Source organism: Rhamphochromis sp. 'chilingali' (assembly GCF_963969265.1).
Source record: "Rhamphochromis sp. 'chilingali' genome assembly, chromosome: 5".
In the NCBI taxonomy this organism is placed as follows: Eukaryota; Metazoa; Chordata; class Actinopteri; order Cichliformes; family Cichlidae; genus Rhamphochromis; species Rhamphochromis sp. 'chilingali'.
In genome coordinates, this window is record NC_137932.1 from 3,053,096 (window position 1) to 3,080,990 (window position 27,895).

Here is a 27,895-nt window from a genome sequence, read left to right on the forward strand (position 1 = left end):
TTACTTCATACACTGTTTAGCACACAATAAATAAACCAAAGCCAAACACGACTGAATCTATTTCTTTAGTTTTCATAGCAGACTAAGTCTTCCTAACATTAACAAATACAGTGAGTTTCAAGGAATTTCCAAGTCACAGCCCCCACCCCACTAAATTGCAACTAAGCTTTTCAATCCTAGCCCTAAAGGAACACTTTGCACCATTTCCATAAAACCTAAAGTTGCTTAAACTTTTAAAACCTGCTTTGTCTGCCAGAATTTAAATGGAGATGACAAATTTGCACTCAGCCCTTAAGCTTGTTCCTATTCTATTTAATATTTCAACTGAGCACAGATCCTGAAATGATACTCGATATATATTAAGGGTATAAATAACACAAGACCATTGTACACATTTACATCTATAGTAGGAATGGCACTGACGATCCAAACTGCATATGTAGTTGTAAAGAAAAAAGTTTTCACTGAAGTCTTTGCAGCCATGAAAAGCTAAGTACTGCCTCACCGCTTCCATAAGAGGATGTTAAGTGTGAGCACCTCTGTAAAAGCAGCAGTTTAAGCAGTTTGTCGGTCTGAAGCATTCAGGCGTGGGTGAGCACAATGACACAATCGTCCCAGTAAATCCACTCCAAGGTCAGACGGTGCAATGCTCAGAGAAACTGCAGCAAATCCAAGAGCCGCATCTCAGACTCTACAGTCTCAGTTGGCATGATAAACGTTAACGTTCATGACAGTACAACTGGAAAAAGATTGAACAAGTGTGGCTTGTTTGGGAGGGTTGATAGGAGAAAGCTTCTCACAAAAAAAGAACATGTTAGCACAGTTAGGCTTTGCAAAGTTGCATCTGAATAAAGCAAACAGCATATCAGCACAAACACGTCATATCAGGTGTTAAACATGGTGGTGGAGGTGTAATGATTTGGGTTTGTTATGCAGCTACGGGACCTGGGGGCCTTGCAGTCATTGATTTGGTCTATAAACCAAACCAAAGTATACAGACGTTACCTGTGTCCCATCTGCACACAGGTAACGTCTGATCGAAACTGGGTCATGCAATAATATAATGGTCCCGAGCACAGCAGCAAACCTAGAAAAATTGTTGCAATGCCCCAGTCAAAGTCCAGACTGACTGAAATGCTGTGGTGGGCGAGCTGTGCACAAACAAATTCCTGTAAACCCCAACAAATAGAATTTCAATTCAATTCAATTTTATTTATACAGCGCCAAATCACAACAACAGCCGCCTCAAGGCTATGTATATTGTAAGGTAGATCCTACAATAATACATAGAGAGAAAAACACGATAATCACATGACCCCCTATGAGCAAGCACTTTGGTGACAGTGGGAAGGAAAAACTCCCTTTTAACAGGAAGAAACCTCCGGCAGAACCAGGCTCAGGGAGGGGCGGGGCCATCTGCTGTGACCGGCTGAGGCGAGAGAAGGAAGACAGGATAAAGACATGCTGTGGAAGAGAGACAGAGATTAATGACAAGTATTATTCAGCAGAGAGGCCTGTTAACACATGTTGAGTGAGAAAGGTGACTGGAAAGGAAAAACCCGTAATCCCCCGGCAGCCTACACCTATTGCAGCATAACTAAGGGAGGATTCAGGGTCACCTGGTCCAGCCCTAACTATATGCTTTAGCAAAAAGGAAAGTTTGAAGCCTAATCTTAAAAGTAGAGATAGTGTCTGTCTCCTGAATCCAAACTGGAAGCTGGTTCCACAGAAGAGGGGCCTGAAAACTGAAGGCTCTGCCTCCCATTCTACTTTTAAGTACTCTAGGAACAACAAGTGGTTCATCGTAACGAACATCGTAACGAACATCGTAACGAACATGGTTCTACAACCTACTGAATCATGGGGTGTACTTAACGTATAGATTCCTATGAAAACCTTATTTTTCCTATAAGTCTAACTAGGTATAAACATATGTAATGATATGGCAGAAGAAATTCGAGTCAAAAATAAAATAAAGGTTGAATGGACTATAGCCTAAAATTCATTCTCCTCACTGTGCTGATACAGTTCTCACCTCCCGTCGGACCAGAGGAAAAAGCTGTGAAAGACCCAAACTCGTCTACGGACTGAGAAACCAGGCGCGAACACATTAAACTCTCGCTCAGTTTCAGCAATGTGGCTCTGATGTGATTTAACACTGACCTATACTTGCGAAGAAAGAACCCGACATGCTCCAAAGTCATCTAATTCTTCACCAGTGTGGGGGAAAGCAGGTGGTTTGTCACAGTCTCCCCTCTGCTCTTGAGGAAATGAGCTGAATAATAAAAAAAACACGAGTCAGTGGTAGGAGAGGGCTCAGATATTGTAATATTGAGAGCTGTCCTGATTTTTCATTTCTGCGTGAGGCATCATTTTTAGGATCACTCTATTGTCTCGAACATGTTATATTATCTGGAACAATGACATGAAAGGGGAACAAGCTGTATATGAATAAATGTTGAATGGAGGGATAGAAACTCAACAGTGTGAGAGGTACTTTAGGGACAGCGGGGGTTTATTGTGAAGGCTTGATATGAGTGTCAGTGTGAAGAAATCAATATGACAGACACCAGCTGAGGGTAACTGAATCACAAGTGTAGTCACGCACGACTCTCACGTGTGGTTGTGGAGGCACAAAAAGAAAGAAGGTAAAAAAAAAAAATGTTGTAAAAAATCTCAAAAGTCAACACAATTTAAACTTTCCTATCTCAAAACAACAGGAAAGTTGTGTTTCCCTTCAGCCGCATTTGTGCTTAGACCACTGTGGAAGCACTGAGGACAGCTTGATAATGGGCCTCCTCTCCACTCTTGTCTGCCTTTATGGATGTGCACAGAGGAAGATGAATGAGATTCTTTATTCATGAAGGTAAGAGGAAATTGGTTCCTTGGCATTGCCTTTGTGTGCTGCTCAATGTAAACCGTGAACATATTGTGTCGGGACATAATGGAATCCTCAGGTCACCAGCCGGGACCGTGATGGATAGCTCCTTATCTGTGCTCCACAAGGAAACAAACCCAGAAATAATAAACAATATTGAGTTGTTGCGGCACATCTTTCCACTTGCTGGACTTGAAGGAGGATAGCTTAGTTTATTTTGTGATTCCTTTTGTGATTTCCTCCCCCCCCCCCCCCCCCCCCCCCCCCCCGACCCCACCCCTTCCTCCTGTTGGTGGCAGCAAAGCAATAAGTTTGGTGATAAATGTTCTAGCCTGCTGCTGATGACCTGTCGAAAACAGTGGCCGGAGAGAGATCTTGTCTCCCTCTGTGTCTCTTCCAGTATTGAAGGCAACCTTTTCATTTTGTCAGAGAAACACCCCTGCATCCACGGAAAACACTGGATCCATTCCCTCTCTGCCATGAAACTGGCATGACTTATCTGCTCTGTAGGACAAAAGGTCAAAAATCCCTACTCTCTCTATGGGCTCAGAGATGGATTTTTCTTTATTTACGTAGGCACTGTGCAAGAAATGTAAATTTGATTTACAGCAGCAATAATCTAGAAAATATACTTTCACTTGACCACCACATTTTGCCTTCAGAACTCCCTCCATTCATAACAGAGATTTTAGTCCACATTGACATGATAGCAGATGATGATAATGCATATTTGTTGAGATCTATTGGATTGGGATTTGCAGACTGTGGAAAAAAACAGTCTGAGATGATCTGAGTTTCATGACATTACACATGATTGTGCTCCAACCGTCTATCAGAAGATCGGTATGATGTGGTCGTAAAGAGAAGTACATGTTCAGTGGGCTGTGGTGTTTAAACAATGCTCAGCTTGCACTCAGGAGGCAAAAAAAATGCCAAGAAATTCTACAAACAGCATTACAACAACACAACCATCCTGAACTGGTGATAAAAGGCAGGATGGATTCACTGGTTCATTTTGTTTACATCAAATTCCGATCCAATCATCTGAATGTATCAGCACCAATCAAGACTCAATGTTCTTCCAAACGTCTATTTGTCCCGTTTTTGTGAGTCTGTGTGAATTGCATCCTCACTTTCGTGTTCTAAGCAGAAAGGCTTAGAACACACCTGGTGTGGTCTTCTGCTGCTGAAGCCCATCTTCTTCAGGGTTTGACAAGTTATGCATTCAGAGAAGCTGTTCTGCATATCTTGGTTGTAATGAGGGATTTGAGTTGCTGTTGCCTTCCCATGATTCCACCATAGCTTTGCAGACCCTTTTTATCCTCTTTTAGCTCATTGTTTTGGATGTAGCCTGGAAGATCAAATTAGCACCTCGCTAGTAAATATAAGGGAACATTTGACTGCAAATTAAGGTGTTGTCCCTTGTCTGCTGCTTACTTATTAATTAACTTGGTCAGTTTAAAATGTGTCAGGGCTGTGTTTACATCTTATTTCTGTGCCATTAAAAAAGTCAAAGAATTAATGCTGATTGTAATATATGAAATATTCATACCGTCTTTAACTGGCAGAAAAAAATATCTATTTATGCACTGAACATTTAGCATAAAAAACATGACCTACATTATGTTCCAGCAGTCTTCTACTTACAATGTTTATTTTATATTGTAATCTTGAAATATTCCCCTTTGGGCCTGATATGGTTTTTCACTCAAACACATACTGAGATATTTATAGGGTTAGTGCAGTTTACAAAGCCGCACAGTCTGGAAATTGAATATGTCAAACTGACACTCAGCACTAACAGCAGCACACACCTGAGCAACCTCTGTGCCCCTCAATCACGTTCTTATCATTAGTTCCTCATCTGCGCACATTCACGCCAGAAGTCACTCCTCATTATGCAAGCGGTGTAGAGCTGGACAGAGTCTACTGCTCTCTGGAAAATAGTCCACCTGTCAATCTGTCTGTCCCGCCTGCCTTACCTGACTCCATGGAGGAGGCTCTGTCCTCTTCTCAGTGGCTCTCTCTGCTGATAATCTGTGATAGAGGCGAGGTTTCAGACAGGTGTAACCATCTCTAATGGTGGTGTCAGTCAGAAAGCAGCCTAGCTGCTGCACAGTGGCGACAGGATCCATCCAACATTGTGGAGGTGCGCGTATAGATTTTTTTCCTTTCCCATTGCCTACAATATTAAAAAGTTGTCTTATATTGTGTGGTTGCTTGATGTATACGTAACTTGATAAGAAAACTCAGAAGAGGGCCACAAGATTTTTCTAATTTCTCGCCCATATGGGATGGACTGCTCCGCTCCCTGATGGATTATAACCACGGCAGCTGATGTCTTCATTTATAAAACAAGCAACAAGGAATGACGATGGTGGAGTAATATTGCTCATATGAGTATCACCTAATCCTCCTCCATGCTACGCCCATACTGACTATTCTCCCTTTAGCCGTTTACAGTGTCACAAGCAGTGCTCTAATTAACACTTTGTCCCTACACGATTGTTGGAAGCATTGATTACAGGAATTATTAGTGAGCGCCGGGATGGATCATTGATTGGGATATGACTTGCAAATTCTCTGCGAAGCGGAGCGTAATTCCTAGCGACGAGCACCCTCGTTTATACTCATTTATATTCTTACTTGTGCACCAGTTTGATTTCATCATTTGTTATCGCCCTGCGTTTAGACACCGCCGAAGTTAAAAATGGCTGCTTGCCTAGACTTCCTCTAGTGCTGGGTCTTAATAGGCTGTCGTGGGAATAGGAGGAGAGATTGATTCTCCTGATGATTTCATTAGATTACATCAAAGCGGGGAAATTGCAGCAGAGAGCAGGAATGCATCTTCGGTAAATGGGAAATAATGCCCTGTTTGAATTACACTGTAAGAACGTTGGCGGGGACATATGACCTTGTCAATGGAGATATTGTAATTGTGATGTTTTTCTCATCAGGGAAGTTTTCTTGGGGCATCACGCTGGGTAGATTATGATAATAAGGTATTTGGATTATGATGCAAGAGCAGGCACATAGGTTTTATAGCACCGCGGATCAGTGAAAGAATCAATATCTGTAAAGAGTTTTTGCATTCATAGTATGTCTGAGTCGCTGCAGGTATCCAATCAGCCAGGTGCCCAGGGAAAGAGTTGCTATGTGCAGTGTTCTCCTTTTGAATACGAATAAATTGCAAGGATAATTTTCCGTTTTCATGATGAGGATGAAGCTGTTGTTGGGCAAATTTTGAAAAAACACCAACAGGTAGCATGACTAGGCTAAAGCTGAATATCAGTTGGCTGGAAAGTTGATGTTTGCTTGAAAGAGGAGGCTTGAGGTACATATGCTCCCAGGCATAATTACTCTCATGTTGCATTTAGATTCAAATATTTTATAGACAATAGATCCTCATGTCTAACCAGAGATGGGGAGAGGATGAAAAAAATCCCTTTGATCAGTTCCCATAACAGACCATATTATTTTAAAGCGGGCTGCAGATGTTGAAATGTTAACATCAGACGAACAACTTGTTTGTTTCATTGACCAGTTAATCATTATATTAAGTAAGATACAAAGTCAAAAAATGAAGTCATGGTCATCCAAATTACGGAAGATATACAAAATCAGGCCTCTTCAGCATTCATTTGCCAACAAGTCAGTCTAACAGCCAATCACAACTAGCCAAAATAAATCGAAAACTAAAAGAAAAAGCCCAATACCAGTAGAGTTGGCAACTTTAATTAGGAGTTTGTTAGGATTTGAGTATACAGATTGGAAGGTGCTAAGAGTTTCACTGGGAGTGAGCTGGAGACAAAGTTAAAGAGTCGAGACTGAGGTGTTTTGGACATGTGCAGAAGAGGAGCTGCCAGGCAGGAGGAAAATAGAAAGACCATAGAGAAAGTTCATGGATGCAATGAAGGAGGACATGCAGATAGTGAGGCAGATGATCCACCTAACAAGACGAGCTGAAAGAAGAAGAGAAGGGTATACATTTTAATTCTACCCTATTTAACCCACTCTTCTAGGAAAACTACAGATCTGGCACCCCTGGCAGGAATGGAGGTCAATTTTTAATATCTTTTCAGCTCTTGGAGCTCAGTACCTGGGACTGCTGCCTCACTTGCTTTAGTTGGGAACCCTTGGACGTGCGATAGTAGCAGCTGAAAAACAAAAAGGTCTGTGATACTGTTAAGGTTATATCTCAGAGATGAATCTGTTCCACAGTTATCATAACGCGTAACATAACATAGAATTTGTATTATTAACAAATAACAGTGTAATGACTATCCAATGCATCAGATCTGTTTAAGGGATAAAGCTAATAATTACGAGAAGACAGAGGTCATACCAAGAACAAACAAACTGCTTGCTCATTTTACGTTAGTATGGTTTCCACAGTCTCATCAGAACGAATACCATCAACGTAAAAGCTCCTTGCACTATCTGCATCCATGAGAGCACGTCCCTGTACCTTTTAACCCTGCCTCTGATCCTATTAAAGCTGGATCCTTATCACCTTTATCAGGTTTGGAATGGATGGGTGCTTAACTGCATTTGTGCACAGTGGTAAGAGCTGACCAGGCTGATGTTGCATTAATCCACAAACAAGGTTACCACCTTGAGAGGAGGGCTGACCATTGATTAGAGAATTAAATCATCAGATTTTATCATCAGTGTCTTAATTGCGGATGTGACACCGAAGCAACACGCCGATGCCGCTTAACTCTGAACTATATTTGACCGACAGCACCAGCATATAACCTCTGACTGCAGGTACGGGAACAGATGGGGCTCAACCTTTCCATAGCACAACAGTGCCATCTAGGAGGCTAAAAGTGGGAATGGGTTTTTAAAGAGTCTGAACAGCCCTGTTCACATGAAATATTCCTCCAGCAACCAAACAAATACATGCAAATGATGGACCCAGAAAGGAGCGTAATGCTGCTTTACAGCAGGAGGATTGTACAAACAGTCACATATTATCCAGCACTGTGTGCTGACAGCCAGGCACGTTTCCCCACTAGACATGTACCAAACAGGAAAAGAACAGGAAGTACAACAAGGAGGTCCACCACAAAACCCTGGCTGTGTGTCCAGGAAATGCCATTGTTGCTGCACGCTTTCACAACAGAGATCTCTTCCCTGCCTGTGTACTTCAAATATGGTCCATGGCAGTGTTTCTCCCATGAAGTAATACGTAATTAAGGCGTTAATAGTGGAATTAATTTATTGCACAGTATACACAGTGACGCATTGTTTTGTATCTTCTCAGCACATAAAAACGTCTGCGGAAAAAGGTGTTCAGTTGACGCCCAAGCGAAGGTTATTCTGGGTTATTTCCAAGGCCCGGGCTTTAGGACGTCCAACGCTAACGAGAGGGTGGGCCTAGCAGAGAGGGAGGGAGGAGTAGAGTAAGAGCTCTCACACTGTTCCTAATAAAACGCAATGTCATCACGTTGTTAAATCCCGCCACGAAATTTGCAGATTATGTTTCCTGAGCTTAATGGCAAATTGTTTGCCTAAAAATTGGGAGAATCGTGACAAGTGCTAATTGCAATGAATCCAAGACCCCAAATTAGTTATCATCACTTTTCTTGTTATTTGAACAGCAGCTGTTACGTAAGACATAGCAGGAAATGTATATAAGCAGTGACAGTCGTTTCTCTCTTCTCTCTCTCTGTCTCTCTATTTCTCACACACACACACACACCACCACCATATATATGTGTGTGTGTGTGTGTGTGTGTGTGTGTGTGTGTGTGTGTGTGTGTGTGTGTGTGTGTGTGTGTGTGTATTTTATCGTTCATTGTTTTGTTTAAACGATAGGAACAATATTTTTTGACTTAAATAGACGATCTTTGTCCTGGAGTAACCGCATTGGCCAATAACACCATTGAGGGGCGGGGATTTCCGGCAGTCTCGTGTCTTCATGGTTCATAGTGGGCGTTGAATAGCGTCTTCTTCTTCAGCTCATACTTCACGATAACGTTACCCAAGTTAAGCTACGTCAAACCGGGAAATTTATAGGTTTAGCCGGTCGACGAAGATGACGGAAAGTGCTACGAGTAAGCTGCTAAACGGGGACATTTGTCACCGGACCTCGAATGGTAAAAAGGCCAGTAAAAATGGCTTCGTGAAGGATCACTCTCTGTTTGAACAGCCACAGAAGTATCGCCGCCCCAGAGACAAGGTAAGGCCCAACCGTCAACTGCTAGGGCACATTCATATACAAACAGCTCTTCAGCATAGTTTGAATTAATCCTGTTAGTGTTAGCCTGTGAGCCGTTCGTTTGTATTACTTCTGTTTGTACTGTGGCCACATACTCCTGTGAGGGAGTGTGTTTCCACAGCAGGCATGTGAGTGTGAGTAGCTGCCATATGACTGTGACCTCACGAGTTAGCTGCCATGTCAATGAAATTAGCCAAGACTGAAGTCTGGGCAGTTGGTTCACGTCTTTATTATTATTGTTATTATTTCATATTCCGTACGTTTGTTTTACGCTTTCTCCTTCAGCGCCATTCAGCATAGAAAAAAACTGTAAACCACCGTTAGATTCCTCTTCTTTTGGACATTACTGCTGGTATTTTCCCTCATTTCTAACTTTTATATTTTCAAATTATTCAACTTTATTCAACAAATATTTATAATGTATTTCAGTGGGGGAGACTGTTCAAATCTTCTTTCAACTTACTCATCTTTCATCTCTAACTACTTCCACATACGTTGACCTACAGACACAAAGTTTGAATGGTGTCTGTGGTGTTCAAAGTTTGAGTTTAATGCTTTTTTTTCACCCGTTTCAGAGTTTATAATGGGTGTCTATGGAATGTTGGCAATTACAGTGAGAAAAGCCAAATGCCAGAGTGGCATAGATCAAAAGATGCACCTTAAAATCTTCTCTTTCAACTGCTGCTGTGTCCACAGAGTTTGGTCTACAGTTATCAACAATGCATCTTTCAAAACTAACACATGTAACCTTTTTAAACTGTGGATGCAAGTGAAGGGAGTAACTTCTAACCAACCCATAGAGACATACTGTGTTGTATTTTTAGTTAGTTTGTCTCAACAGCAGGAAAGACTCCACTTTTTAAATTGCTCCTGTGGCCACATTTATGACAGCAGGAGCATAACGAACACACTGTTGTGTGTCTGTAGTGGATTCTCCCCACATTTCAGTGATTTAAAGAATATGAACTTTCAATATTCATTCAGATGTTTTGTGATTCTAAATTTCTTTTGGTATTGGTCAGCTTTTTCTCATCTCAATTTTAAAGATGTTCAGCTACTTTCCAATTTTGAAACTACTTCTGTGTGAACTTTAGCTCTTAACTGTTCTACATTTTAGCCTTCAGGTGAATGATTCGGCCTATTTCAGCTCATTCAATATGACATTACATTTCAGCTCAAAACATTCAGCTATCAGCATTCACACTGCAGTTTCTTCAGGAAATGCATTCTCTGGTGATCTCATACAGTCTACACTTTTAGGCCTAATACTATAAACCTCAAGCTAGCTGTTTAAGTCAAAATTAACTTGTACGTACTTTTTATTTTTAAATAAGCATTTCTCTTTAACATATTCCAATCTAGAAAGTCACTACTGTGATTCTACCTTGTATTGGGTTTTACTGCGCTGTATAGGCTACATATACTTATGCTGTCAAGGGGAGCATGCCACCTGATCAGGCCTGACTGCAGTGGAGACTTTTTTCTGTAACTTTACACTCTGTTGTTTTTCACCTCTTGTATGTATATTGCACCTGTTCCAGGTGAAATCAGACAGGCCTTTGTTTGCGCTGACCCCAGTATGAGACGACTGAGGTCCTGCGGAGTTATTACCACAGAAACCTATCAGTATCCTGGGAGAGAAGGACACCACTACTTTCACATGACACTTGAGCAGGAGAGGAATGTCTTCAGGCTGTGAAGGGTGGGGTCCTTCCCTTTCATTCCCAAGGCAGGAATGAAACCCACAAAAAGAAAAGAAAAGAACTCTTTTTGAAAGTGTTTTTTTTTTTTGTTTTTTTTTTTTTGTGGTAGTGGAGGTCTGCCTTGTGCTTGTTGTTTTTAGCTTGTTTAAATTGAACACAGAAGGGAGACAGCATTAATCCAACAGCATTCAGAATGCTGATTTCAACACTAATGCATTTACATTACTAGATCCAGATTTTGTGGCTATATTAACAGCTTAATCCTTAAAGATATATATAGACGCTCGTTTTAACATCGTCAAAGTTGCAAATAATGAAATGAATGTATGTGGCGGTAAAGGCTGTGAACCAAAAGATCAGTTTAGAAGTTTCTTTTTCCTACTCTTGCCTCTGTGTGAGTCACTGGTAGCGAATATGGTCATCTTAGGGACACGAGGCTGACTGCTGCCCTACCCACCTGCTCCTCAAACCTTCAGTTTATGAGGGCGGGGCCTGTAATGAGCTGGTTTAAGGCAAAAAGTAAAAGCTAATGGAGTCCCAAAAAAAAGAAACCTGGAGCTAGAAATGCGCACATTAGGACCTCTTTAATTTTATTTGGCAATGTCAAACTGGGTGATTGGCCTTGGTCATTGTTATACATGGTATTTACACTTAAACTGGAATTGCTGTAAATGGTGAAAAAGCGTTCTCCTGTGCCTGCTTTGATTGGGCACTCTGCTTGCTGTTGATAAGGCCTTGAATTTGTTGTTGCTTCCTGGTGAGACCTGTGTTTAATGGAGGAATAGGGCTGTTAATAATTTCTCTCTTTTAGCAGCACTGTTTTGTTTTTTAAACTGTTTCCTTCAGTCAGCTAGTTGAAATGAGTGTTCCCTGTTGATCGAGTGCAGTATTTAACACATTTTACAGTAAAGACTGGATTTCAATGACGGATCAATAATCACGTATGACAAGTTTATCAAAAAATGGTTGGAAGAAGGATTTGAGCTTGCAGAGTGAAAGATCCTTTCAGCTGACAATTAGACATAATTTGTTGTGTCTGATGTGAACCGTACACCAAGAGCTGCTCTTATTATGTATACAGTGTAATATGATCTGCTGAACTGCAGAGGAAGCATGAGAAAGAGCAAACATAAAGGGTTGTTTTTTGGCTGTTTCTCTGGGTGCAGTTTCAGTGATGCTCGTCTATAAACAAATGGGACCTCTGGTGTAGTTTTTATTTTATTTTTAAACAGAGTAAATCTGAAGCCAGGCAAACTACATCTAGTCTTGTTGGCTGCCATCGGTATGCAACAGTCTGTTTGAACAGTGCACTTGAACAGGACTGTTTTGTGCTCACTGCTTTCAGAAAACATGGCTGCCCGAGTGCTATTCTCTCAGTGCTGTTTCAGTGAACCTTTACCTGTGTGGTTGGGTTTAGTTACACACCCTGTGCACACACATGCACGCTTCTCTCCTGGTCATAAGCTCAAAGGTGTTTCTCGGAGAGGCATGACTGGTCATATGCGATATGGCTGCTAAGCTGCAGGGCAGAGCAATGTAATGAGTAACTGCCCTCATCGGTTTACTGTTACCAAAAAAATCAAATACCCAAGCTTTTTTATTATTATTTTTTTCAATGTTGTGCTGCTCCACCAATCTATGACCACATTTATATCACCTCACAATCCAAGATCAATATAACTATTCATAAAGCTCAGTGACTCAGAGCCCTAGAGGGAATGGGCTGGGGGGGGCTGCAGTGACACAGGAATGCCTCAGTGTCCACGAATATATGTGCTTATTGTGTAACTTTTAGCTTTCTGACAGTCTTTGCAAGACAAACTCAAACTCCAGCTTAAACCGGAGTGACCGCTGTGTTTTGGAGTTCTTGTATAGTAGTAGTAAGCGAACAGATCTGGCGAGATGCGGAAATGGTCTTAAATCTATATCTCACACTCAGATTGGCTGGTTGAATCTGCACAAAGATGTTTAAATTTCACTTGTTAATTGCAATTGAGATTCTAACCTTTTGTTTTGTTTTTTGTTGACTTCCAGAACCAAAATGTCCCCCATAATTACAGCTTGTACAAGAAACCATTTGTGGAATCCTTCGAGGAGACTCCTCTATGGGTTGCTGTGCTCACCTACATGGGCTACGGTATCCTCACCATCTTTGGCTACCTCAGAGACTTCCTTAGACACTGGGACATTGAAAAGTGCCATGTGGCCCGTGAGAGAGACGAGCAGAAGGTAATGAAGTGTATACTGAAGTTTTTCACATACAAGACAAATTCAGGGGACAAATTCCAAACAAGACAAAATAATCTAGTCGTCCTACTTTTATTGCAACATGTTTTATGTTTGAATTTTGGATATTTGATGAGTTGGTGTTCATGTTATGTTGTTTTACATCTGGTTCAGAGATTGCTCCTAATTTAAACTGTCAAGATTATGTTAGAAATCGTCTGCACTTTCTCGCTTTCTTTCTGCAGGATTTTGTCCCCCTCTATCAGGATTTTGAAAACTTTTACACCAGGAATTTGTACATGCGGATCCGAGACAACTGGAACCGCCCTATCTGCAGTGTTCCTGGTGCCAAGGTGGACTTGGTAGAGAGAGTAACTCACGACTACAACTGGACGTTTGAGTAAGTCGCTTGTTTTTTGTGTTGTTTTTGTGGTTCTTTGTCTCCATGTGTTTATTTTGAATAGAGGTGTTTCACACGAAGGTCATTACTCCCCTGAGAGGTGTGTGTGTCTGTTCCATTAACATGCACTTTAAGTCACTGACCTTGCAGTTCTGATAATGAGAGTGACGTAGTCTCTCTGAGGTGTGTATTTCTGTGTCACTGATTTACACTCACAGTTTACTGACCTTGTGTTTCTGATAGTGAGTGATGCAAGGCATGATTCACGTGGTTATGTTGAAACCACTGCTTTCTGTCACATGATGTCCTAAGATACACCCTACACAACTCATTACAGTAAAGTATGAAAGAGAAATCATCCCTGAACATGCTGACATCCCAAAGCAAACTGGCAGTCGGTCCTTTAAAGCCTCAAATGTATTTCCCTTACACCTGTAGATTTCCAGAGGTACTATTTAGGAAAATATGATTAGACGATAATGACGAACCAAATTAGATGAGTGAGTTGATCATTTTTATTTCTGTGTTTACTTCAAGGGCGTTCAGAGTGCTTTAGCTCAGTGCCCTAAAAGAGCAGCTTACTTCTGTAAAACTTTAAATACAAACAGATTCCTGTTCTGCCAGGAATCTCTCGGCATACAGTTTTTGTGCTGATGTTAATGCCAGAGGAGGTTTGGAATTCTGTAGTTAATGAGTCTGCAGAGCTTTGGCGACTTTTACCTACGATTAGAGCTGGGCGATATAAGATTTTTTCATATCACGATATGTTCTTTTCATTTCAGGCGATAACGATATCTATCACAATATAAGCCAAATAACTATATTTGTAAGATTTAAATGTGCCGTTGCTCACAAGTAAAATGTGAAATAATCAGCAGCTTCTTTTGATTTAAATATTTATTTCCCATAATAAGTTCAACAGGGTAGATGTACTTAAGGAACATGAGACTTTTTCAGATAAATAAAGGCAAATATTGCAAACTACACAAAAGGCAGCCGCTAAAGCGTTTAAGTTTCAAAATAGAACAAACGAAACAGACTAAATTGTCAATTCCACTTAGAAACAAAATATTAATTCTAAAAATAAATCTTAGTTTGTTTTACAGAAGAACAGACAAAATTGACTAACTTTTGTCAATATCAAATAAACTGAGAACTAAAAGGAAATTCTCAATCTCTCCTTGTTGTATAGCTGAGCTTTTCAAACAGTTTTAACAGTTACTTTAGTCTGACAAAAGCCGAATGACGAATTAGCGCTTCCAGTCAGAGATTGAGCATGCACTGGTTTATTGTATTTCCAGACTTGCTTTCAGCACAATTTACAGTGGGCGCTGCTCTGTTTTTGTCAGACTTGAAATAGCCGAAATACCTCCACACTACGGAACTTCTATGGCTCTTCCGTTCGACAATCTCTCCGGCATTGGAACCATCATCTGTTTTCTCTTCGGTAACCTTCGGTCACGCTCGGTTGATTTTTCTCTAGTCAGTCATTTCCTCCATTACCGCTGGCTGCTTCCCAAACAAATACACATGTGCGGCACGTAACAAGTCACGTGACGCTGCGGCTGTGATTGGTTCGGCTCTGCGCTACTTAATTTGGATTGGCTGTTGTTCCTTTTTTTTTTTTTTTTTTTTTTTTAAAGAGGACAAGAGAGATGAGGCCTATCGCAATAGTTTAACGTTTCCTCGATAGAAAAGTTATTTCGCAATACATATCGTTATCGTTCTATCGCCGAGCTCTACCTACGATCCACCGTAACTTTAAAAGGTCCACTGCTTTGTAGCTGAGTTGTTGTGGTTCCTAAATGCTTCCATTTTGCAATAATGCCACTTACAGCTGCTCATGAAATGTCTGGGAGGGAAAACTTTCATGAACTGACTTGTTGCAAAGGTGGCATCCTGTCACAGTGCCATGCTGGAATTCAGTGAGCTCTTTAGAATGACTGATTATATCACAAAAGTTTGTGAAGGCAGACTGCAAAGCCAGGTGTGTACGGCATTTGGCAGTAGGGCTGAAAACAGGTGTGGCCCAATACTTTTGTTCATAAAGTCCGGCTCTGCTCTAAGTTTCTTTCTGTTAAAGGGGATGTTGTTATTTCTCCCTATTGTAGGTAGCACGAGCTAGCACATGCTACCTACAATAGGGTACAGTAGGGTCTTTATAATGTTAAGTGATCTGTAATTAAAGAGTTGAAAAGTTTATTGACAGCTACTGAATTTAGTTCAGTAGCTGTCAATAAACTGCTCTGCTTATTTTAAAGACTATCATTCTTTAAAAATATTTCTCTGATTAGTATCTATTGTTTTAAAAAATGCAGCATACCTGCCAAATTCTATTGATAACATAAGTTTATTGTTCCAATGCGCATGATAACATTGGAAGCTGAAATGTAAACACTAAAAAAGATTTGCATTGCAAAATGAGCAAACAAGGTTAAAGAAACAACTTTTTTTAAAACCCAATTTTCTGTCTCTTCCCGTCAGGCATACAGGCAAAGTGGTGAAGGACGTTATCAACATGGGCTCATACAACTACCTCGGCTTCGCTGAGAACACCGGAGCTTGTGCCGATGCTGCTCTCGAGGTCACCAAAATGTATGGAGTGGGAGTTGTCAGCACTCGCTGTGAGATGGGTAAGGGGTGAAATCTTTTGAATGTTGACATTTGGTCTGTGAAATCCTTCTTGTGATTCGTCATCCTTCAAGGATGCTTTTTTCCACTATGAGTAAAAGTGGAATTGCCCAGACTCTCCACTTCCACTTAAACCGCTGCTCCACATTTGTTTTCACTTTCAGGATGCATCAGTAGCCACAGCTCAAGTGCTGAAATAATAATCTGTGATGGGAGCTTTGAAATTCAAATCCTTTTACAGTTCAGCACCTAGTATGCTGCTCTCTTTTTCTCTTTTTTTCTTTACTTTTTTTTGGGGGGGGGTGTAGCTTAAGGGAAATGGACTGACTTCACCGATATGATAGAAAAGGCAGCGTGACTTAGAGAAAAGTCTGTAATTTAAATATTAGAGGAACCTGAAGAGCTGCTGTGATTTTTCAGGAAACTTGGACATCCACGAGGAAATGGAGCAATTGGTTGCCAGGTTTCTGGGAGTTGAGTCAGCCATGGCCTTTGGCATGGGTTTTGCAACCAATTCCATGAATATTCCTGCTCTCATGGGGAAGGTGAGGAATTTCATTCACTTCCATTGTCACTCAAATGTATTCATCTGAGTCTGTACGTATGTTATCACGTTGAGCCCTTTGTGAGTGTTGGTAACAGCAATTTCTGCTGAGGAAACCCACCTCTTCCTGTATAAAGTGAAAATGGGATACTTACTGGATACCAGGCGAAGATCCTGCCCTCCCACAGAGCTACTGCCCAATGTCACTTATAAATGTAAAACTAAATACTTTACAAAGGCCTTGCCAAAACAGTTGGAAAAAAATCACTCCATTCATAATACATCCTGGTCAAACAGGTTTAATCGGGGTCTCTGGGTGTGGGGCCTGGGGTGTTGTGTTGGTGGGAAAACCAAAATGTGTTTGGCACAATCATGCATTCAGATCATAATTCAGATTGCAGAGGCTGCCAGAGGGGACAGGATTAAAAAAAAAAAAAACAACAACAAACAAAAACAGGGTATTTTTTTCAGATGGATAGCCACGCTTGTAGAGTTCAGGTTGTTCTAAAACCCGTTAGTTTCTGGGAAAGTTTTCAAAACATCTGAGTGTTGGAATTCCTGTTGTTCCAGCCGTGATGCTTTTCTTCTGTAGCTGGTGGGGAGGTAGAAACCTGTGCTGATAGGCGCGTGTCACTGCACCTTGTGAGTCAGAGCATACGTCTTTATGACCATTAATGACAAACGTGGGAAAGGGAACAACATCGAGACTGACATTTAATCAGACTGCTCTGGTCATAAACATTAATAAATTCTTAACTGTGGTTGTCACGTTTCTACTAGCTCACATCCTTGTCCTCATAGTGTGATGTTGTAACGAACTCGGGTTTTCATTGGCTAGAGGAACTTTTATTTGACCGTTTGGGCGTGTTGATTTTAAGAGCTGGGCAGGCTGCCATTTTGCTATGTTATCTGTTTTCGGTTTGTTTGTTTTTTAAACGGGTTGGTATTGCTTTTAATGATGTCTTTTTTGCTTTCAATCTGTATGAACTTAACAATTATCGATCCATTTTTTATCTGTCATATTTAATTCACTCTTCAATGTAATAAAAATTCACATTGGCAGGCATAGTGTGTCAGTTACGCGACTTCTTCTTCTTGTAATATTTGCCTCTTGTACTAAAGGCTTACCTTAAGTGTAACCTAAATAACAATAGATCCATCCCTAAACAAGGATGAGCGAAGATAGTTCTTTAAATTCTGAGCTATATACATTTCTGGAGAAATGATGGCGTTCTGCTGTTCTGGCTACTTGGTGAGCTGCTAAAGTTACGTGAAAATGTGTAAACTTTGTCGCTTTCATTTGAAAAATTCATTTCTGTTTGCGGTTGTAGGGTTGCCTCATCCTGAGCGATGAGCTGAATCATACGTCGCTGGTGCTGGGTGCTCGTCTGTCGGGCTCCACGATTCGGGTCTTCAAACACAACAGTGAGTGACTTCCAGTTTTAAACCTCTGACCTGCAAGCAGTTGAGCTGTATTTTGCGTTACACCCAAAGCTTGACATTACACTGGAGACAAAGGATTAGAATGGATCTTTCAACTCTATGCAACAATTAACAATAATTCCCGTTAAGTCAAAAGGATAGCAAAGACATTCAGCGTGGGTGTGTGCGTACATTTCAGCATGCTGCTTTTATAAAATCCAAACTATTTTTTTGGACACTTGCTTACTCACGTCTGCAGTTATACATTGACTGTATTGTTTCCAGTGCTAAATAACACATTATAGGGTGTGGTTATTTTTCGGCTCAGGATAAAAACATGACACACACACACACCTGAGATCATGACGTGTAGTCAGCAGGCAGGAACCAAGCTGTGTGGCTTCTGAGAAAATGCTCTGTGATCATGAAATATTGACAAAGTTGTTCATCCATTTAACACAGGTCTCATATTTCTGTTGGGAAAATGTTAATCCTTAAATTTGCTTGTCTTTTCATTACTTGGCTTTTCTTACTGTCAGTGATTTAACGAGTAACCTAAAACAAACATTTATTCACAAACTCCTTTGTGTTGTAGACATGCAAAGCCTTGAGAAGCTACTGAGAGATGCCATCGTGCACGGGCAGCCGAGAACCCACCGACCCTGGAAGAAAATTCTTATTGTGGTGGAGGGCATCTACAGGTGCAGACAGCAGTTTTTGTGGTTTTTCAGCACGATAAAATACTATTCTAAAGCATTACACTTGCCTAAACGAAATAATGTACTGCCTTAACGAATTAGCATAGATTATATGCTGTGTGAGCTGGTAATGTATACTTAGTCATTTCAACCTCATAAATACTTCAAATCAAATTAATTATTAATATTTTATGACTATACTACTGTGGTTGGGTGTAAGTTGTTACATGACCATCTGCCACTAGCCAAGGCAGACAGCTGCACCCAAAGAGATAACAATTAGCCACTTCTGATATCATGACACATAGGTGGTGTTAGCAGATTGGTAGTTTAATATGTTAGCTTCTTCAACCACAACTTCTTTTTTTGGGTGGTGTGGGACTAACATGGATATCTGTCCATGTGAGCTGGTTGATCGGTCTTTGAGCAACATAGCAGCTGTCTGTCTGTGGGAACACAATGAATATGACTGCACATTTACTCCGACAGCATCCTGGTGCAAAGACAAGTGGAAGCAGACAAAAACAACAAGCATGCATGCTACAAACTTTACCCGAGTCATTTAGACAGCCGTTAGCACATGATTCTCCTTATGGCGACCTGATATGTTTAATATGCTGCTGAGAATATAGCCCAGAAGAAGCGTATAGTATAGCTTTTATTTTGGAAAGAGACATTTCTCTGTAATAAACTCTCTTTTCCAAGATGAGTGATTCCTCGATCAGATTTATTTTGTTGTTTCAGCAACATTAAATTTAAAAACTGTACTTTTGAGTTAAAATATATATTTATAATTTTAATAAATGATAAATTAAAAAGGCATGAACATTTTTTTTTTTTTTGTATCACCAAAGTACCGAACCGAACCGTGAATTTTGTGTATCGTTGCACCCCTAATTCCTTGTTCTTTGAAGGGATTTACTATAAGGACAATCAATCCTGTTGATCAATATAGTTCTCAGACCAACTGCCTGAAAGAGTCAGTGCCCTTTACTGATGCAATGTTAATGGAGTTTCATTTCCACAGGGATTTCTAGAGTTAAACCTTATGTTGCTAAAATAGACTGTACTCACCTATGCATAAACAGCCCTGCAAGTGTTAGGCATGTACCTTTTAATGTCAACTGCTTTACACAGCAGCCTTCTGGTGCTTTGGTTCAGATTGTGGGTGTTTGTTAATAATGGCTTTAGGTTTGTTGCAGACGTTTAATTTAGTTTCTTTCTTCTTCTTTTTTTTTTTTTCATAATCCTGAAGTATGGAGGGGTCCATCGTACGCCTGCCGGAGGTCATAGCTCTGAAGAAGCGCTACAAGGCCTACCTGTACCTGGACGAGGCTCACAGTATCGGCGCCCTGGGCCCTAATGGCAGGGGAGTGGTGGACTACTTTGGCCTGGATTCCAAAGATGTTGACATCATGATGGGAACATTCACCAAAAGCTTTGGGGCTGCTGGGGGATATATTGGAGGCAAAAAGGTTAGTGAACTGCTGACAGTTTTCAGAAGGCTAAGTCTAGTCTGTGCAATGTGAAGTAGTCAAAGCAATGGTTCATGGTTATTACAGTATTGAGACACTTACTCATAGTCAATAGCTTGAGTAGTTTCCTAACTCCTAAATTGCTTAATTCAGTGTTGGCCAACAGTGTTTACTGGTAAAGTAGAATTCAGCTTCCTGTTTTACAAGATAGGATCTGATTGAGTGTATGCTTTCATTTTGAGCTAGAAACGACAGTTTGAAAAACTCAAGTATGCCACGTTTAAAAATAAAATAAAAAAATCATGTCCCAACTGTCCTAGTGATACTTTTTTCCCCCCCCCTCACTTTAATTGCATTCTGTCAGGAGCTGATTGACTATCTGCGCCGCCACTCTCATAGCGCCATGTATGCCACCTCTATGTCCCCTCCTGTGGCCCAGCAGATAATCACCTCTATGAAAATCATCATGGGAGAAGATGGGACCACACTGGGTAGGTGGAAAAACTGCTCACAGCTGTTTGGAATACTGGAAGGGAAGTGTAGACGGTGTTTTTATCCATAAACTGTTTCTGATAACTGCTTATTTATTGTTGTGCAGAAACATTTTGGTGGTCAAATTGCAAATAGAAGTTTTGTTAATTAGCCTGGCAAATCAAATATTAAAGTTGAATCTTTAAAATTTTAATTACAAATGGTTTTTGGTATGGTTTGGGGTTTTTTGTTTGTTTTCCCCCTGCAGTTTTGTTTTGGTTGCAACACTTAAGAAATCACTGAAATTTTAACCTTGTGTTTGTGGTCAGTTTTCCTGCTATTATTTGACCTAACCACAAGATGGCAGTATAGACCAGTCATTCAGATATTATTCTGCAGACATATTGGTGGGTTATTGGATGCAAAGTTACTATGGTATTGCTTTTATTTAATTTCTAATCAACTTTGCCAGCTTTTCTACTCCTTCATACGGTCTATATTTTATCACAGCTAAGAGATAAAAGCCAGTGTTATTAGCTAACTGGTAAATATTTACCTATACATAAAGGTGTGTCAGGCCACTTTATCAAAGTGCGTGTGTGTGTTACAGCTTTCTGGGTGTGCTGTAAATGCTGCACAGGTACATGCCCATATTATATAAGAAACAATCTGACAGTGTCACGTGTGACTGCAGCATGGGGTGCAAAGTTTAGTACAAGACACTTCTGATTCTGATTTCTAAATATGTTTAAAAACTGTTGGCTTACTGATGATGGAGTTTTAGGCTCAGAATTTTATCAGGGACTGAGAAATGCAGTATTTATTTATTTATTTATTTTAAAGTATCAGACACATATAGATTAGTTGTCCATGGTACTACGTGTTATAAACATTGAGATTGGAGCACGCTCTGCTGGACAAAGCATGTGATGAGACCAGATTACTACAGGCACTTTTTTCTGCATTATGTTCTCTTTAAAAATAATGAGAACAAGTCTTGGCTCGAGGAGGGTGGCTATCTGCTGCAACATGTTGAGTTAATAATAAGCTCACCTACAACGTTGATTCTAAATGAACTCTTCCCAAGCCCAGTTGCATATTTGACAACATATACACTGATAGCAATATATCTGTGTTGGTCTGAAGTTAGCTGAGAACATTTGGCAAACCAACATATGTTGGTCAGGCTCTGAACTTTGTGTGATTGTGGCTCTTCCATTTGGTTGTTAACGGTTCCTTTCTTTTGTCCAGTTCAGTCCAGGCTGATGGAAGGCTTTATTCTGCCCCTCCCCTCTCCCCCTTTATGGCTTTCAGATGTGTGTTTCTTTGTATATGTTTGTGCTCCTTCACGCTGTGGGTACAAAGCAGCATGGTGCTCGCGACCAGAGGTCTGTGCAGATCAAACTCTGCTGGACTCTCCTACACACACACAAATAGATGATAGGGTCTTGTTTTCTTGCAGGGTGGGACCCCTTTACTCTTCACAGGGCTTGACTGACTTGGAGTTCCAAAACATGCTGATATAAGATGAAATGAAACTCATTAGGCATAGGAATAAACATCTGGTGTTAACTTTTGTTACTGTCTTTCTACAGTGTCATCAGCTTTTCCTGTAAGTTAGTCTGAGAGGAGTAGGCCAGACCAGCTGACCTTGCAGCATTGCAGCAGTAACTATTACAGTTTGATTGGTTGCAGCCCCGTCAGCCCTCGAAATGAAACCCTTTGAAGATCCAGGCGCTGACACAAAGTCACGAGTGACATTTGAGCCGCCTGCGAAACTGTTGTTGTTGCTGAAAGCCTGTAAGCTTATATTAATCAAATGTATGTAGACAAAGCTTTCATCCGTATATAAGGAGGTTTAAGAATCTTCCACTCTTCTGTGGATACCTTTGGATCCCCTGACTGGAAAAGAAGCATGTGGTTAAGTGTAATGTCAGACTTTGTTGTGTCTCTTAGTGCTCTGAAGCTGCTGTTTCTGCTCCATTTTTGAGCACAGCCAGGCAGGCGCTTTGTGCCATATGGTTATTTGTTGGGTTACGATGCTATCTCTGGAGGCTCAGACAGACTCAGTGAGTGAATCCACAACATGTATCAGGTTGACACATGATTGATGTTGACCTCTTGACCATAAAATATTAGAGTTCTGTTTGACTTCAAAGCTAGTCTTCAAATAACTAGAAGGCTGGAAACAATGTGGCCCTCTTGAGAGTTTTGTACTTTTTTTGTTTGTTTGTTTTTGTTAACATGGTTTTGCTGTTAGAACCACAACTGCGTATTTCACTCTGGATCAGTTGTGCTCAAAAGCGAGCTAAATTGAGGAATAAAGACGTCATGAGTGGTGGTGGGAGGGGTCTCTGTAAAGTACACACTGCTTTCTTCACTTGGCTGCAGAAAAAGAGCAGATAATGAAATTTTACGAAGCTTACAAGCACCAGTAACCAGAACGGTGTGGTTTAAAGGAGCAGCACACCCTCACAGGTGCTTTCACTCTGGCTGATTAGACGTCTGCTCAGGTTGTCTGGAATGCGTGAGATCACTGAAGTTCATGTACTAATAAAGTGCCATAAAAGTGTAAGTTTTCCTGTTCTGACAGGTGCAATGGGGAGTGAGGGGTGGGGGGATGCCAATCAGGAACAATTTGTACTGAAGAGGGCTTATCAGGCAGATTTAGTGAAAACACCTGTGTGGTTGCACCATTGATGTGGAGGGGCTTTAATCAAGGCCGGGAGATGTTACTTGGTGAATACTTGAGGTCTCCAATTGCAAAAAAGTTAACTTAATAGAGATTATAATATTTAATTTGACAAAAATGCGAAGAATCAGTTGATACTTCTTCAAGAGGAAGAAATCTCAGGGAGTAAAGAGTAAACTGACTCAAAAGATTGACTCAAAATTGTGAATAACTCTTCTGAAGCCCAGTTGGATCTCTGTCTACCTTTTCCAGGTGCTGATCGCCTCCGACAGCTTTCACAGAACACCACCTTCTTCCGCAGAAGACTGCACGAAATGGGCTTTATCATCTATGGCAACGATGACTCCCCCGTTGTACCGCTGATGCTCTACATGCCGGCCAAAATCGGGTGTGTTTTTTATTTTGTTTGTTTAGATTTTTTGGGGGTATAGCTGCACAAGAGCATATGCTCTGTTTTTAATATAACCTTTTACTTAATGAGAACATTAATCGTAGATCCATCGTATGAATAGCAGCACACTGCCCTTTGTCTAAGTTTCCTTTGCTTATCAGCGCCTTCGGTCGGGAGATGCTGAAGAGGAACATCGGTACAGTGGTCGTCGGCTTTCCCGCGACGCCCATCATCGAATCCAGAGCACGCTTCTGTGTATCAGCCGCTCACACCAGAGAGATGCTCGATACAGTAAGTCCCATTTCTAACATGAAACACAAAAGTTTACTTTTATCTTCTTTCCCCCCCCCCCTTACTCATACTTGCAGCATGGGCTGTTTTTACTCTAAAAGTTAATCGTATCTGTGTGCGCATGGAAGCAGAATTGGTGCAAAACTGAGTTGAAAATATTGTTCACTCTTTTAAAAACAGTTTGCAATGTTGCTTTGTAAAGCACGACCTAAAACCAGAGCTTTGCAAAAGTGCCACTTCTGATCTGCAGCTTCCAATAAGTTCTTAAATATCATCAAAGACGTAAAGAGAGGGGCACATCTGATCTCTTCTAAGTGGTCTCCTTCACCACTGAAGCCAGTTCAAGAGTTGTTGTTACAGGATAGACTATTTGATTGCTGAAGACTTAATTTTATCCTCAATGTGATTTAAGAGTTTGTTTTGATCCACTGTGGGTGATCATGGATTCCTGCACTTTTAATCAACTGCCTGCCTGACCGCTGACTGACAGCTTTTTGTGCCTTGCGTTCGAGTCCATGTATGTGTGAGCGTGCCTGTCGAATAATAAATGCTTCCAATATGTCCTTTTATTTCGAAGGAACCTAGAAGGGCCAAGCTGTCTCTAAAGATTACAGCGTGACTCAGGCAGAGACTTTTATTTGAGCTGCTCTGTCTCTCCAAAGACACTTCATTCATCTTACTGGGAAGCTTGTCAACACCATTTGTAATAGTCCGTTTAAACGGCATCAGGCCTGCCTTTGTAGCAGAGCTTCTAGGAGCCGTTTTTTCCGTCTTTGGAAAAGCCAGGCAAAGCGTGGAATCAGAAAAAAGGTCAGGAGGAAGGTAAATTGTTTCCAGGTGCCCTGCAGTGTGTTGCAACACTGATACAGTCTCTGGTGGAAAGAAGTGTTCAGTTGTGGTTTATACAGGGAGCCTTCTGTTCACCTCTGCTTTTGGACTCCTCGCCTCCTTCAACACTCTGACGTGTTAGAAATCAAAGCCAGTCTTATCAGTCTGGCTGAATCCCTTAAGTTTTGGCATGTGTACCGTCTTTTTGTTTTGTTTTTTTACTGTGTGGCTTTCTTCTTGTATTTTGGATCGAGATTAACTGCATTCTTCCTGTTGCTTTGTCAGGCATTGGAAGCCATCAGTGAAGTGGGCGACCTCCTGCAGCTGAAATACTCAAGACGTGAGCAGGCTCTTCCCTCGCTTGGGTGGATGTCCGAGGAGAGTCTTCTTCAGGACTGAGCCTCGTCGTCCTCTTCTTGTCACACAGAGCGTGTTTTCCTAACTCACTGGCCCCTCTCTTAGCGTTTCTCGTCTGATATCAGTCTTATGCCCCCACGTATTTTTGTCTGAGCCAGTGTCTGCATTCATGCTATCCATATTTGTTCACATCAAACTCCAGTGGACTCAAAGCCAAAGTCCCAACAGCTTCACCGCGACCAAAATCAGCCACATGCGTCCGTGTCCGTTGTTACAAAGTCCATTCAGAGCCTTCCAGTTTGTCCTAACTTATTGCGACTGCATCTGTCTAACATAAAGTCTTATTCTTGTGCGCACATTGAATGTGTATCTTATTTGTGCAATAACAGCAGCAGCGTGGTGTTTCTTTGTAATTCAAATAACTCAGAGCAAGGTAGAAGAAGCTCTGCCATGACTTCCTGCTCTTGCACTCTTGAAATCTGATCATAGCTCGTGCTATGATGAAGTCGATAGGAAACGATCATATATGTAAATATTATTTATCACAATGTTGGTAATACTGCCTTGGGGTAGCATCCCAAACCTCAGCGAGAGATGCATTATTTCACGGGAATAAGCATGTGTATACTATATGTATTTATCTGCTTTTGTTGTTTTAATCCTAATCACTTTTACTTGAACAGAGAGATTATTGGGTTCTTTTACCCAACCAAAGGTTCTAAGTATATGTATAGATATGTTTTCTAGCCTTCCTGTTAAAATGCAAAGCAGATATTCAAAATTAAAACATTTAACAGGGAAAGAATTCCAGAGAGGAAGACAAAGGATTTTTTTTTAACTGCATATTTTCTAGAAATATTTTTCAGCTTTATTTACGGTTTACACCTGCACTCAAAAACTTGAGCCTTGTGTCTTTAACATTTCTATAAGCTAATGAGCTACATGTGATTTCTATCTTGTTTGTTGCTTTCTCACCTGCTGAAATCGTTCTCACTCAAGCGCTTTCATGAGAATCGCCAATCTGAGCACGCTGTATGCATGACGATGTAGGGCTCATCTGATATACAGACAACTTTATTTATTTAACATGTGTTTGTCGATCGTTAGCGATCTCTTTTATTTTTTTATTTGTGGAAACCATTATCTGAGTGGAAAGTGTGTTTCAACTTGACTACATGTCTTAACTTCAGTGCAGCACTACTGACGGGCGTTTTGTGTCCAGATGACGTAGTCACTGAAAACCTGTAAGGTTTGTTTGGTTATAGTCCAAATGTCATTGGGGTTTTCTTTTTGGTTTTTCCCTTCCCCCACTTTATCATTCACCAGATGTTATCATCCTCTGGAATGACATTCCATATCAACCTGCTTTTTGTGTCACATTTGTTTTTTTGACTTTCTGTTTTGGTCCGACATTACTGTGTAAGGTCACCCCAAACATGTGGCTTTACAAGCCACTGTCAAACATTGTTCATCTGAGTGTGTGTTGTTTTTGTGTGTTTATGTTCCATCACTTTATTGATTTGAGCTGCAGTGTCAGTGTAGCCAGTAAGAAACCTGGCCAGCGTCTGGCCAATTCCCGCAAACACTCGATGAAACACAAGTTTAGAGACGTGTGTGTGTGTGTGTGTGTGTGTGTGTGTTTAATGTTTTGGGCATTTCAGCACAGCGTGACTGCTATTTGCTGGTCTTTTAAACTGTACATCCATCATACATTAGTCACTTTTTTTTTTTTTTTTTTTTTTTTTTTTTTTGGTCTGTATCATTCCAGTACTGTGTTCACACAAAAAAAATAGTTTGACTAACAGATCGGTGATGCATTTGCTGTTAACAAGCAATAAAATGTGGAACACTTCATTATGATCTGTATGCACCCTGACATAAAACTCAGTTTCCTGCAGGGCCGTGCAGTATGTTAAGTCTTCACATTTCTGTCCATGGAGGCAAAAAAAAAAAAAAAATGTAATTGCAAACAGCAACACGGCTGTTTTTCTCAGCCTGGTTTCCCCTCACTGAAACTGCAGGTTTAATGTCTGCAGAAATGATTCAAATGCACAGCTGCTTACAATACCTGTAAACTTGCTTGCAGTGACCAGTGGAAACTTATCTGTTGCTTTTGCCTTTTGGAATCGTATTTGGGTTGGAGATAAACCACTTAAAGGAGTTTATAAAGCCATGATGTTTGTTGACCGTGCTGTTGGAAACGGTGCTGCAAAGATTAAATCACTTTCTTTGTATCAACTTCTAGAAAGACGTTGTGTTTATTTACCACACACACGCAGACTGCAGGCACAGCTCACGAAGAATACGTTACAAAGGCTTCTTGCCTTACAAGTCAGCATTCCTTACAGTCCAGTCATTGGCTGCCCTTTAACCTACTTTTAAAGCAGTGACACAAATTTAAATTGATTAAAAAATTTCACAGAGCTAAAGCTGAATAATTCACTTAACAGTGTTGTCAAGCTCATCTTACATTCGAGGGTCATGCTTTGATCTTAAGTAAGGAGGACAAGTAAGAATACCCTTTGTCAGCATAAAGATGTCTAACTTCACATTTTATCTCTGAGATATCTCATTATTAGGACAAAAAGTGCAGTTTCTACATCTCAGTTTACCTATATAAAGATGTAGTAAATGAAATAAATCTGTCACTTTGGGCTTAAAT

General features: G+C 40.7%; 1 protein-coding gene across 1 annotated transcript; it reads left to right on the top strand.

The window, feature by feature from the left end:
- The first annotated feature begins 8,794 nt into the window (after positions 1–8,794).
- On the top strand, positions 8,795–27,471 carry sptlc2b (serine palmitoyltransferase, long chain base subunit 2b). Its single transcript, XM_080882125.1, has 12 exons — positions 8,795–9,065; positions 12,842–13,036; positions 13,279–13,433; positions 15,918–16,066; positions 16,485–16,609; positions 17,940–18,033; positions 18,626–18,731; positions 19,984–20,203; positions 20,568–20,694; positions 23,619–23,754; positions 23,919–24,048; positions 25,162–27,471. The coding sequence occupies exons 1-12, from the start codon at positions 8,922–8,924 to the stop codon at positions 25,273–25,275; spliced, it is 1,695 nt and encodes a 564-aa protein (XP_080738251.1). The 5' UTR covers positions 8,795–8,921; the 3' UTR covers positions 25,276–27,471.
- The last annotated feature ends 424 nt before the right edge of the window (positions 27,472–27,895 follow it).

Excerpts from the sequence above, each read along its gene's own strand:
- sptlc2b (XM_080882125.1), top strand. The coding sequence starts at position 8,922 with ATGACGGAAAGTGCTACGAGTAAGCTGCTAAACGGGGACATTTGTCAC. Across the intron at positions 16,067-16,484 it reads CAGCACTCGCTGTGAGATGG|GAAACTTGGACATCCACGAG; the intron begins GTAAGGGGTGAA and ends GTGATTTTTCAG. Across the intron at positions 23,755-23,918 it reads TACATGCCGGCCAAAATCGG|CGCCTTCGGTCGGGAGATGC; the intron begins GTGTGTTTTTTA and ends TTTGCTTATCAG.